The sequence below is a fragment of the Centroberyx affinis genome, unplaced genomic scaffold (genome assembly GCF_046629955.1).
Source record: "Centroberyx affinis isolate AG114_WGS23_722 - 3 ecotype Tasmania unplaced genomic scaffold, CSIRO-AGI_Caff_v1 ptg000455l_1, whole genome shotgun sequence".
Lineage (NCBI taxonomy): Eukaryota > Metazoa > Chordata > Actinopteri > Beryciformes > Berycidae > Centroberyx > Centroberyx affinis.
The window spans coordinates 2,687-17,623 of NW_027279116.1; the positions used below are offsets into that span (position 1 = coordinate 2,687).

General features: G+C 43.3%; 1 protein-coding gene across 1 annotated transcript; it reads left to right on the top strand.

The window, feature by feature from the left end:
- Positions 1-374: 374 nt before the first annotated feature.
- Positions 375-7,682, top strand: LOC139642291 (pentraxin-related protein PTX3-like). The gene is made up of 4 exons (XM_071517062.1): positions 375-452; positions 534-697; positions 1,414-1,895; positions 5,442-7,682. Exons 1-4 carry the CDS (start codon positions 375-377, stop codon positions 6,116-6,118), a joined length of 1,401 nt encoding a protein of 466 aa, XP_071373163.1. The 3' UTR covers positions 6,119-7,682.
- Positions 7,683-14,937: the final 7,255 nt, after the last annotated feature.

Sequence of the window (14,937 nt, forward strand, 5' to 3'; positions counted from 1 at the left end):
TCACACCAGATCTTCCCCTTCCTTTTCCTTTCTTCTTTCCCCCCCGTTCACACCGAAAGCCAGATGATATCGCAGGAAAGGAAGTAGCAGGATTGTTTGGGTTCATGAGGAAATTTCCCCATTTCTTTCTTGCACGTTATCTCTTACCTCTCTGTCTCTTGTCTCCTTTCCTTATCTCTCTCCCACTTCCTCTTCTCTTCTCCCCCCTTCACTCTTCAGCTTACCTGCCATGCATCTAAGGAGATAGTGTGAGCACTATGTCATTGACTAAATAAGATAAACTCATCCTCATCCTGGAGCATTCACTGTATTCTGCTCTTCCAACAGATTAAAACATTAAACATATTTTCCCATTTTCCATCTTTCTCCCTAAAATGGTAGAACAAGCTCTTCTTGGAGTTGGAGTTGGAGTTGGAGAGCTCTCAGTATTTTCAACACAGAAGAAGGAGAAGGTAAACATGTCCTGTAACACATGTTAATATCTATCTCTCTCTCTCTCTCTCTCTCTCCTCTCTCTCTCTCCATCCCTCTCTCCAGCCACGCCGAGCCCGGCCCCCTGTAAGTCTCCAGATCTGACTAAATGGGACAAACTCTTCTCTATGCTGGAGAACAGTCAGATGAGGGAGAACATGCTGCTGCAGTATGCTGATGACATCATCAAGGTGGAGATGGGGTCGCTGCGTGGGGAAATGCTCAGGTTGGTTTGTACAAATAAGATAAGATCATAGAGATGAGTTTAATTGTGATCATAATAGTTTCTATAGCATAGTTAAACTGAAAGCAAGGTTTGCCCCCAAACTATGTTTTTGCCTCAGCCCGTCCAAGGTTTCTTCCAAGTTTTCCTACTAAGGTTTTTCCTTGTGTCCATTTAGGGTCTAAGGCTGGGGTGCCAGGTAGGTTAGGCTATGTAGAATAGGTAGATTGTTTGTCTTGCTAAATCTGCTCTTGCCTACCTGTGTTTTTTTTGCTATGTTTGTCTTACATAACTTTGTTCACCATTGATTTGAAGCGAGCCTGAGGAGAGACGCGCATTCACACAAACCAACGCGGCAATATAGCGTATTGTGTTTAGTTAGACCTAGCCAGACACATTCTCTGTAAAGTCCTCTGAGACATGTTTGTGACAATAATATAAATAAACATGACTATGTTGAGGATACACATCTGTCCATCATCTCAGGACATATCACATTGAATGTATGTTTCAGTGCGAAGTGATTTTTTCATTCATCCATTGATTTGGTGGAGGCTTTTATTGGACGCTTTTATTGCATCTTACAGTACTTTGCAGGCCTAATTCTGGTGAGTCCCTAAATGCAAAGAGTAGCTTTAACTCAGTGCTTCTTGGTTGTGGAGCGTTAAGCTCTTCGGCTGAAAAAGGTTCAGATCCTTTACACTGGTCCTTTTTGTCAGGTTTGTTGCCCAGTATGGTGGGTCCTGTGGGGTTGCTGTGGAGACAGCTGGAAGAAGGATCTCCCTGCAGCTGGAGGCCCGCCTCCGAGAAACCCTGGAGCGCCTCAACTTTCGGGAAGACCAGAATGCTGCCGTCGCTGCTGGGAATTCTGCTGGGAATTCTGTTGGGAATTCCAACCACCTGGAGGCGTTGCTACAGCAGCTCCTCTCTGCAGCTCGGACACAAGCTTCCCGACTCGCCAAACTGGAGACCAGCTGCTTCAGCAGTCCCAGAGCTGGGATGGGAACGGGAGCGGGGATGCCATCAAATTCTAAGATAGGACTCCAGGTTCCACAAGGTGGATCAGGGCACCGGGAGCAGGAGGTGACAGCGGCGGGGGCTTTAGAGGGGGCACTGGCTGCGGGGGTAACAGCACTGCAGCAGACAAGGGAAGAGCTTGAGCGAGTGCTGAGGTCATCGAGGCAGAGATACCTGCCCGCAGGTAAGATATCCATCTTTCTCATCTTTCTCTCTGCCTCATCTTTCTCTGTTTCTCTCTGGCTTTCTAGTTTGTTTCTCTCTGTTTCTTTCTATCTATCTCTGTCCCTCTCTACTGCACCACCCAACCTTCCACCCCCAACCCAAACTCTCTGACATTTCTTTCTGTGTTGACACATTTAGGTCACGTTCCAAGTGCAAGAATGACACCCACCCTTGTTGGGCCTTGTTTCTGAACGTCCCACAACTAATCACGAGTCCATCTTTGTCCTAAATACCTTCTCCATTTCCTCTGTCTGTCTCCAGGCATGTTAGCCTCCTCAAGTAGCAACCTATACTTTCCCCCTTGCTCACTAACATTAGTCTCTGTCCATAAACCCCAAGCTGAATTTTCTCTTTTCAACTGATGTTTTGGAGAAGGCACGGGGTCAGCTCTAGAATGCTCAAGTTCAATTCACATCTTGCTTCTTCTGTTTCTTTAATGTTCATAATAAAAACATTTTGGTCATAACTTAAAAAAATTCTAGGTCAAGCTCTGGTCCCTTCTCACGTTTCTGTGTAATTTCATGTAAATTGCACATGTGAATGACTTCAAATCATGGCATGCAGAGAGCCAGACTCTGGGACTCGTCCATTTGCCTACACGCACTTGCATCCGATGGGAGCAGTGATGTAGCAACATTAATCAGGCCACATGATCAGAAATTTGAAGATAATACAACAAATAATTACAACAATAAAACATATTGAGGATAATACAACAAATAACAGCGTCTTTGTCATGTTATGACAGAACTATTGGACTGAGTGTGAACACAAGTTGTTCTCAGATCTGTGCCCCTGTTGTAAGATGCTACTGTATGTGATTTCAGTCGCTGAGATCTACCTACTCTGGTTTAGTTCTACTCTCTGGGCCACAACTGTATCAAACACTGACTAATAAGAATTTATGAGTAGAGACTATGTGAACAGACCGTGACTAAGTGAACTTGGATCAAGTTTGGTCCCACGCAGGCACCAGTCTTTTCAATGAGCAAACTCTATTTCCCTGAATTAATCAAATAAAAACCTCAAACATTTTTAGGTTGTATTACTCATCCATGCACACACACACACACACACACACACACACACACACACACACAAAAGTGAATGAGCGTACAAGTACTTACAGTTGATCACACAAATGCAGATGCACACATACACACACACAAAATGACTGTAGACACTCACACACACATGCATATGTGCCACAGACACAAATATGTGTACACACCCACACAGGCACACTCACATGCAAACACACACACACACACACACACACACACACACACACATATATATATATAGAGCCCAGAAATGTAAATCTGGCCTATATACAGAGCGGAGGGAGGTATAATCATTAGCAGGTCAGCACAGAAACCACACCAAAGTACCTTGGGAAAGCAGAACCAGATGCGAACTGTCTTCAACACACACACACACTCAGTGTGTATTTGTTTCACCATTATTCCCTGAGAGGCAGAAACCTGAGACAAATGTAATGTCAATATTTAAGATCTCTGGTCTCTAGTAGTGAAGTGTGTCTCACAACTGGACGGTGGCTGGAGAGAGAGAGAGAGAGAGAGAGAGAGAGAGAGAGAGAGAGATGGTGGGGAGGAAACGAGATGAAGAGAGATAAGAATGATGAAGGAAGATAGAGATAAAAGACATAAAAGTGAGGTAAAGAGAGAAAGATGGATAGGATAGAGGAGGGGAGGGATAACCGGTAACCAAGAATACAGAACACACACACACACATACACACACAGACACACACTCACACTCGCATACACTCCAGTTCATACCTCCCACAGAGCTCTTCTGCCCAAAACTAACTCTACAGAGCATTTTTTAATGGAAGCTAAATCCCTTGGAAAGCCTCACAGAGGAGTAACACACACACACACACACACACACACGCACAGCTTCTTTCTTTGTTTGACAAACTAAAATATATGTACATAAACAAAATTAAGTTTCACAATTCAGCACATAAAAAGTGAGTTTGAGAGGGATTAATAGTGCGTAAAAGCTTTTTCAAATAATGAAAATTACATTTGCGCACGTGTGTGTACGTGTAAGAGAAAGAGAGAGAGAGAGGAGAAGGGAGAGGAGTGGGTGATGTGAAACACACGGTGGTCCTGACCTTATCAAAACAGCTGACTCTAACATGCTGAAGTCACAGTTACACACAGAGTGAAGCAGAACAATCCACTGAACCAAAGAGAGAGACGGAGAGAGAGGGGGGGCTGGATTAGAGGGAGGGAGAGAGGTCAGGAAAAACACTCCCATGATCCATGATCTCATCACCTGACCGCACTCTGAACCACGACTCGCACATCTCTCATTCAGCCCCACTTTCATGCCTAATGCCCAAACTTAAAAGCTCCATTTTCAAAATTTTTTTCAAAAGTTTGGTCACACTGACGAGTGCATGTGGGTAACTTGCCATGCATTTACCCGCAGATCGTATTTCCAAATTTCCAATCCATTTTACTAGTTAATCTGATCTGAACACATTGGGCAGAGTAGTTTATCCCTCTTGTGCAGCTACATGACGGTGCACGAAAGAAGTCAGACTGAGATTTTGAGACTTTACAGTATTTTGGTATGCAATGGGAAATAAAACACTGCTCATAGTGGAATCGAATGGAGTATTTTCATCGACAGAAGGCAGTAACAGCCATTGAGCAATAAAGACAGTACTGTAGCCTAGCCAACTCTTGTTAGTACTGTCGAGGCCAAAGTGATAAGAAACAGATTCCAGTGAGAGCTGTTTATCTAACTCTGACCTCCCTCCTAGTGGGAAACATCAACCTTACAACCCTGGAACCTCGGGAGCTTAGTATGACACAGACATTCAAATGTTAGATGAATCGACTCACTAAATAAAAGCTGCAGTATAGGTAACTTGTATGGATTATCATTTATTGAGTAAGTAATGAAAATAAATCACTAAGTTTGGTGGCCAAAGACGAGCAGGATAATATGTCAGAATCTCAGAAATAGCGGTAGCCCCATTCCTCTGCTGCTCTCATTTCAAAGGGAAATGGGTGGATTGGCCCCGTTCCATCAATCACTCCTCCTGTCAATCACTAGGAGAAGTGGGAGGAGTGTCACTCCTTGTATTGGTTTGGATTTCTGGAGATTTGATCTCTTTCCTCCCGAACTTACCTACAGCAGCTATAAATTAGAATTAAGATTAAAATATTGCAAAGTTAGGTATAAAGAAAGGATCAAACACCTTTCTATCTATGCCTCTCTCTCTGTCTCTCACTCTTTCTCTCTCTCTTCACATGCAAACATTTTGAATATGCATAGCACTGCATTGTTTTAAGCAAACAACTGCCTCCTCTCGCTCCTCTGTTCTTCTTCTCCAGCAGTTTAAAGAGAAAACATTAACTAGTTCATGCCATGTATGTTGTTAATGACGCACACTGCCCTGAAGCTGATTCTTTTGCAGTGCTATAAAATGCAATGAACGCTATCACGTCTTGTTGTTGCACAGGTTGTGAGACGGCCCTCCTCTTCCCCATGCGCTCCCGTCGCATCTACACCTCCGTCATCCCAGACGTGCCTCTCTTCCTCTCCTCCTTCACCGTGTGCCTGTGGGCCAAGCCGGCCGCCATCTCCAACAAAACCGTGCTGTTCTCCTACGGGACGCGCCGGAACCCGTACGAGATCCAGCTGCTGCTCGGCCAAACCTCGGCCCTCTTCACCGTGGGAGGAGAGGCTCACCTGGTGGAGGCGCGGGGCGTGGTGAAGGCGGGAGGCGCGGCGCAGTGGATCCACCTGTGCGGGGCCTGGAGCTCCAAGCAGGGCCTGGCGTCTCTGTGGGCCGACGGGAAAAAGGTGGCCTCCACGCCCGGGGTGGCCGAGGGGCACGTCCTGCCTGATGGAGGCTCGCTGCAGCTGGGGCAGGAGAGGAACGGCTGCTGCCCCGGGTCTCCCAGTGTGGGCGGAGGGCACGGGAGCGGGGTGCCGGGGTTCGAGGGAGGGTTCGACGCCAAGCTGGCGTTCCCGGGGAAGATGACGGGGGTGAACATGTGGGACAGAGTGCTGTCGGAGGAGGAGATTTCCCAGCTGGCTTTGCTGGACGGCCAGGGGTGCGAGCAGAGGGGGAACATGGTGGCATGGGGCGTGACGGAGATGGTACCTCACGGAGGAGCTCAGTTCATCGACTAAGAGACTCCTACTCTTCATCATGGAAATGTTCATCAGCATCATCATTGTGAATATGAGCAACATCGTATGTTAAGCTTTCATTCTAAAGCTAAAGAGAGACAAACTCACAACTGCTTTTATCATCATCATTGCCATTGTCTTCATAGTCAATGTTTTAATTATTATCAACATTGTCATTGTCTTAATCATTGTGATCGCTATTATCATGAACACTAATGCTGCCATGAATTCTACTGGACATATCAAGTTCAGATGAGAGAAAGCCAATGCTGTGAGAGACTGAAGTTCATTCATGTAATGTTCCCCATTGAACTGAGGCTGTAACACACACACACACACACACACACACGCACGTACATATACATAGTGTATGAATTTGTATTGTAGCAGGAAATGTGATGCAAACAGCATTTACCAAAGACTTAAGTAGGACTGCAAGACAGAAATGTAGAGAGACAAAGAGTGTTTTGTTAAAGGATGCTTATAGTGAATGGTTACTGAGCCAGTATGCAAGAGTATTCACTAGATAGCCATGCTGGAGAAGAAGAAACAACAGAAGTCATGGTCAATTACATGACAAGATATTAAACAATGTAGAGAGATGTATTTTGTAGAGTCCCCCATCATGCATCTTCCCTCCATCTATCTATCCATCTGCAGTTGATTATTTGCTGTAAAGAACAAAACAGTCACATTTTGACACAAAACCTGTGCCTCTTAAACCTGTTGTAGCTGTCAGTCGTCCTGTGTTTTCTGATGGGGAAAAGATGGAGGAAAGACAGAATTTTCTTAACAAAAATCCTTTTGGGAATCAAGTAATACTAGCTCATTGTTACATGCAGTACATTTGCACATAGGTATGGTTGAAGTCAGAATAAAGTGTTTGCTTTCCTACATTTACGGTTTTGTATGAAAGATTATGAGAAACTGAAGAATGATCAGCTACCCCCATTACAGTTGAAATGAGAGGTAAAACACTAATGTGGTAGAGGTCTGCGGTAGAACATATGATGTGTGAAATGCTTGTGTGACTGAAAACTACTGTACTTGCGTCCTTTCAAGCATGGCCAACTAGTAACTCTAGTAATAGCTTCAAAGACAGTTATAGAAAACATTTTACCATTTAATTATTTTATTATCTTGATTTTCCTAAAAAGTGAATCTTTGAAAGCATTTAAAGCATTTTTTAAGAATTTACATTTCCAACTTTGTACTCATCAAAGTGTTTACATTCATATGAGACAGATAATTATATTTCAACCTACTTTCTTGACATTTTTTTTAGTAGTTTTCATTTAATTGTAGGGTAATATATGTGTGTCTTCTTTTTATAATGGGTAAAGTAATGGCACTAAATTGTTGTGCATCTGTTTTGAGATAGAGAGGTTTTGAATTTGATAAGATGAACTGTGGACAGTGTTTACAGAATCTAATCTTTGATAATCTAATGTGACTTGTATCATACTGTAAATTGTTTTTGCTGTTCTTATTGATCTTGTTAACAGGTGAAACTGAATGTATTTTGTACATAAATCTATTTTGAATAACATTACTGGATGAATGGAGAGTGACTTATGAATAAAATCTTCAACTTATAGTATATTCTCTGACTGGATAAGTAATATGTGATTTTCTGTTACTTCTAAAGCTTTAGATCATCAAGACAACATGATAATCAGGACAATTTATGGTTAAAACTGGTTAAAGAGACACTCTATCTACACATTAGATACACAGAAGAGCCTGCAACCATATCCAAAATTTATTTTGGCCACTCAAAGTACAACATTCTGCTCATAATGTTCAAAAGAAGCTTGTTTGTTGATCCAAAAGCTGTCTCCCTGCTCCTCACAAACTTGGTTATTGTGTTATCTAGAATCTAGAAAGAATTATTTTTGTTGGGTAAGCCATGGCTTTGCATTGAAATTAAAAAGTTGTGGGGTCAAAGAGTTGACAAAACTACATTTGTCTCTCTGAAAAATGAACCAGGAGTCAACCCAGATTCTCAAGAGAGCAGGAGCGCAAGAGGTTGATTCTCTCACACTGCTTATCACAGACATAATAATTCAAGACATATGGCAAATCAAGAGATCTCCATGAACTACACATTATCTCCTGATAATCGGGGGAATCGGACAGTGAGTAGAACAGCAGTGCAAGCTATGTGCTATTTCCGTATGCCTATTGGTTGCTCTAGCACATCCTGGTGTGGTTTGGTTAAAGCATTTGTGAAATGTAACAGGTTTTTTCCCGCAGCTAGAACCTCTGCAAGGTCTGGAATTGTTCTGTAACTGTGAGGCTGTTATGAAATGGACCCGTCATCCCTCACATTGACTCCTTGCCCCCCCGTCATGCTCTGCCTTTTCTAAAACTTACAAGTCAGGGTACTGTAACTACAGATGTTTCGCAGCAGGGGAGCAGAAAAGACATAACTTTGCCAGCTGACACATTCCAAACTTTAGTGTTACTTTAAGATCAGGTTTTACTTAGAGAAGGACGGACTTCTTGGCTCTAAATCCATATGGGGCCACAGTAATGTGTGTGTGTGTGTGTGTGTATAGGGGCATATCTGATAATGAGTGGGTCCTGTGTGGCTTACTGTAATGGAATTGTATCCAATTCCGGCCACTCGGTCACTTGCATAATTTCTGGTGTTTACCGGCATTTTTATACAGAGTTCCCAATAAGTGACGTAAATTTATACACATTTCAGAAGCTAGGTATCAAATTTCATAAATATCTATACACATTTAAGCATATAAAACACTAAGTTACGAACTTAGTCACGAACAAGAAGCGGGAAGCCTTAAATCTCACTTTGGGCGACAGTTACTTCATGTAGAGAATCGGTATTGGCTGATAAATGGAAAAATAAGAGCTTTGAGTACATAGCCTGCACTTCTTACAAGTATCTGTAACATTGTGAAGGTACAGGAAGGGTTAATAAAGGGTTAATATCGAGTATATGAATATACCAACATGGACAAAAGTAAGTGTCCGGAATTGGATACGAATTTTGAATCTCAAAAATCCATCCATCATCCATTTGCAGGGACTGGAAGAAAATAAATTACAAGTTAAGGTAAAAGCGATATTAAACTTTAAAAAAGACAGATGGAGGATTGTTAATTTATGAGAAACTTCAGCGAAAACAGTACAGGATGAAATATACTGGTATATGATTGTGATTTTTTGGTCATATGCTGTCCGGAATTGGATGCCCTGATGTTAGACTATAAAACCTTTACATTGTATCCTGCTGCTAGCTTCCTGTAACTCTGCAGGCCAAAGTATACAGAAACACACATGCACACATACGCATACATAGATATGCAGTAAAAAAAAAAACAGCTACATAAACAATATATGACTAATTCATCTGGGCACCAATTGCCTACAGAGAACACAAAGAAGAATGACTGTGAGACTATGTAGCAAGGTCTGCAGACGCAGACTTAATTACACACACACACACACACACACACACACACACACACACACACACACACACAGTCCATCCATTTTGTTTGCTCATGTAATCAACCCCATCACACCCCCACTGACCTCACTCGAACCCCATTACATCAGCACACTTCCTGAACTGCGGGCGGCTAGGAGGGAGAGGTCATCTGTTATTGGTTCTATGGGCTGTGTGTGTGTGTGTGAGTGTGTGTTCATGCTTACATGTTTGTATTTGTGTATATTGCGTGTGTGATTGTGTGTTTGTGTTCCTGTGTGTGTTTATGTTTGTGTGGGAGGTTACAGGAAGGCAGGAGTGAGAGGTAGAGGGTCCAGGCTTGTTAAAAAGGCAAAAAGATGGTGAAAAAGCTGGTGCACAGTGGATCAGCCACAGCAGTGTTGCAGTAGGGGGTAAAAACCTGAAACTGCTTAGGCTGCATGAAAAACTGCCCAAGGAAACATAAATCTGAATATGCGATAATAAAGCCCTCCACTGAGTCTTGTTCACTTTCAGACTTTCTCCACTCAATGTGTGTGTGTGTGTGTGTGTGTGTGTGTGTGTGTGTGTGTGTGTGTGTGTGTGTGTATCATACTCCAGCTCTATCAAGGCTCACAATCAGTTCTTCATCCTCTGTCAAACTGGATCATAGCCACAGGAGCTTCAGTGTGTATTTGCATATTATTTTCTATCTCTCCCATCTCCCTCTCCTCTTTCTCCCACTGTCACCCTTAAAACCTCTCTTTTTTCTCTTGCATTCTTTCTCTGCCTCTTGTCCGCCCACCCACTTATCTTTTACTTCCTTACTCTCTCCCTCTCTCTTACCACGCAGAGAGGGAGCAGATTGCACTGTGACTCTATATCAGTGCACATGAATGTGATGTGATGTGACATGGTGTGATGTGATGTGACATGGTGTGATGTGATGTGATGTGACATGGTGTGATGTGATGTGACATGGTGTGATGTGATGTGGTATGATGTGATGTGACATGGTGTGATGTGATGTGGTATGATGTGATGTGACATGGTGTGATGTGATGTGACATGGTGTGATGTAATGTGATGTGACATGGTGTGATATGATGTGACTGATGTGATGTGATGTGATGTGACATGGTGTGATGTGATGTGACATGGTGTGATGTGACATGGTGTGATGTGATGTGATGTGACATGGTGTGATGTAATGTGATGTGACATGGTGTGATATGATGTGACTGATGTGATGTGATGTGATGTGACATGGTGTGATGTGATGTGACATGGTGTGATGTGATGTGACTGATGCGACATGGTGTGATGTGATGTGACATGGTGTGATGTGACTGATGTGATGTGATGTGACATGATGTGATGTGACTGATGTGATGTGATGTGCCATGGTGTGATGTGATGTGACTGATGTGATGTGATGTGATGTGACAAGGTGTGATGTGATGTGACTGATGTGATGTGATGTGACATGGTGTGATGTGATGTGACATGGTGTGATGTGACTGATGTGATGTGATGTGACATGATGTGATGTGACTGATGTGATGTGACTGATGTGATGTGATGTGACATGGTGTGATGTGACTGATGTGATGTGATGTGACATGGTGTGATGTGATGTGACTGATGTGATGTGACTGATGTGATGTATTGTGACATGGTGTGATGTGATGTGACTGATGTGATGTGACATGGTGTGATGTGATGTGACACGTGTGATGTGATGTGACATGGTGTGATGTGACTGATGTGATGTGACAGTGTGATGTGTTGTGACATAGTGTGATGTGACAGTGTGTTATGTGATGTGACATGATGTGATGTGACTGATGTGATGTGATGTGATGTGATGTGACAAGGTGTGATGTGATGTGACTGATGTGATGTGACTGATGTGATGTGACTGATGTGATGTGATGTGACATGGTGTGATGTGATGTGACATGGTGTGATGTGACTGATGTGATGTGACAGTGTGATGTGATGTGACACGGCGTGATGTGATGTGACAGTGTGATGTGATGTGACATGGTGTGATGTGACTGATGTGATGTGACACGGTGTGATGTGATGTGACAGTGTGATGTTATGTGACATAGTGTGATGTGACTGATGTGATGTGATCTGACACGGTGTGATGTGATGTGACAGTGTGATGTGATGTGACATGGTGTGATGTGACTGATGTGATGTGACACGGTGTGATGTGATGTGACAGTGTGATGTTATGTGACATGGTGTGATGTGACTGATGTGATGTGATGTGACATGGTGTGATGTGACTGATGTGATGTGGTGTGATGTGATGTGACAGTGTGATGTGATGTGACATGGTGTGATGTGACTGATGTGATGTGACACGGTGTGATGTGATGTGACATAGTGTGATGTGATGTGACATAGTGTGATGTGACTGTGACACAGTGTAATGTGATGTGACATAGTGTGATGTGATGTGACAGTGTGTGATGTGATGTGATGTGACATGGTGTGATGTGATGTGACTGATGTGATGTGATGTGGCAGGGTGTGATGTGATGTGACTGATGTGATGTGATGTGACAGGGTGTGATGTGATGTGACTGATGTGATGTGACACGGTGTGATGTGATGTGACATGGTGTGATGTGACTGATGTGATGTGACAGTGTGATGTGATGTGACATAGTGTGATGTTATGTGACAGTGTTATGTGATGTGACATGGTGTGGTGTGACTGATGTGATGTGACTGATGTGATGTGACATGGTGTGATGTGATGTGACATGGTGTGATGTGACTGATGTGATGTGACACGGCGTGATGTGATGTGACATAGTGTGATGTGATGTGACAGTGTGATGTGATGTGACATGGTGTGATGTGACTGATGTGATGTGACACGGTGTGATGTGATGTGACACGGTGTGATGTGACTGATGTGATGTGACACGGCGTGATGTGATGTGACATAGTGTGATGTGATGTGACAGTGTGATGTGATGTGACATAGTGTGATGTGACTGATGTGATGTGACATGGTGTGATGTGACTGATGTGATGTGATGTGACATGGTGTGATGTGATGTGACAGTGTGATGTGATGTGACATGGTGTGATGTGACTGATGTGATGTGACACGGCGTGATGTGATGTGACAGTGTGATGTGATGTGACAGTGTGATGTGATGTGACATAGTGTGATGTGACTTGTGACTGATGTGATGTGACATGGTGTGATGTGACTGATGTGATGTGATGTGACATGGTGTGATGTGATGTGACAGTGTGATGTGATGTGACATGGTGTGATGTGACTGATGTGATGTGACAGTGTGATGTGATGTGACAGTGTGATGTGATGTGACATAGTGTGATGTGATGTGACAGTGTGTGATGTGATGTGATGTGACACAGTGTGATGTGATGTGACATAGTGTGATGTGATGTGACAGTGTGTGATGTGATGTGGTGTGATGTGATGTGACATGGTGTGATGTGACTGATGTGATGTGACACGGTGTGATGTGATGTGGCATAGTGTGATGTGATGTGACATAGTGTGATGTGACTGATGTGATGTGACACGGTGTGATGTGATGTGACACGGTGTGATGTGACTGATGTGATGTGACACGGCGTGATGTGATGTGACATAGTGTGATGTGATGTGACAGTGTGATGTGATGTGACATGGTGTGATGTGACTGATGTGATGTGACACGGTGTGATGTGATGTGACAGTGTGATGTGATGTGACAGTGTGATGTGACTGATGTGATGTGACATGGTGTGATGTGACTGATGTGATGTGATGTGACATGGTGTGATGTGATGTGACAGTGTGATGTGATGTGACATGGTGTGATGTGACTGATGTGATGTGACAGTGTGATGTGATGTGACAGTGTGATGTGATGTGACATAGTGTGATGTGATGTGACAGTGTGTGATGTGATGTGATGTGACACAGTGTGATGTGATGTGACATAGTGTGATGTGATGTGACAGTGTGTGATGTGAGGTGTGATGTGATGTGACATGGTGTGATGTGACTGATGTGATGTGACACGGTGTGATGTGATGTGGCATAGTGTGATGTGATGTGACATAGTGTGATGTGATGTGACATGGTGTGATGTGACTGATGTGATGTGACAGTGTGATGTGATGTGACATAGTGTGATGTGATGTGATGTGGTGTGATGTGACATGGTGTGATGTGACTGATGTGATGTGACACGGTGTGATGTGATGTGGCATAGTGTGATGTGATGTGACATAGTGTGATGTGACTGATGTGATGTGACAGTGTGATGTGATGTGACAGTGTGATGTGATGTGACATGGTGTGATGTGACTGATGTGATGTGACACGGTGTGATGTGATGTGACAGTGTGATGTGATGTGACATAGTGTGATGTGACTGATGTGATGTGATGTGACATGGTGTGATGTGACTGATGTGATGTGATGTGACATGGTGTGATGTGATGTGACATTGTGATGTGATGTGACATGGTGTGATGTGACTGATGTGATGTGACACGGTGTGATGTGATGTGACATAGTGTGATGTGATGTGACAGTGTGATGTGATGTGACAGTGTGTGATGTGATGTGATGTGACAGTGTGTGATGTGATGTGACAGTGTGATGTGATATGACAGTGTGTGATGTGATGTGATGTGATGTGATGTGATGTGGTGTGATGTGACTGTGATGTGATGTGATGGTGTGATGTGATGTGATGTGATGTGGTGTGATGTGACTGTGTGATGTGATGTGGTGTGATGTGATGTGACATGGTGTGGTGTGACTGATGTGATGTGACACGGTGTGATGTGATGTGGCATAGTGTGATGTGATGTGACATAGTGTGATGTGATGTGACATGGTGTGATGTGATGTGATATGGTGTGATGTGACATGGTGTGATGTGACTGATGTGATGTGACACGGTGTGATGTGATGTGACATAGTGTGATGTGATGTGACATGGTGTGATGTGACTGATGTGATGTGACATGGTGTAATGTGATGTGACATAGTGTGATGTGATGTGACATAGTGTGATGTGACTGATGTGATGTGACAGTGTGATGTGATGTGACATAGTGTGATGTGATGTGACATAGTGTGATGTGATGTGACAGTGTGTGACGTGATGTGATGTGACATAGTGTGATGTGTCTGATGTGATGTGACATAGTGTGATGTGTCTGATGTGATGTGACAGTGTGATGTGACTGATGTGATGTGACATAGTGTGATGTGATGTGACATGGTATGTCTTGTGACATGGTGTGATGTGGAGTGATGTGATGTGGTGTGATGTGGTGTGATGTGATGTGGCATGGTGTGATGTGACTGATGTGATGTGAC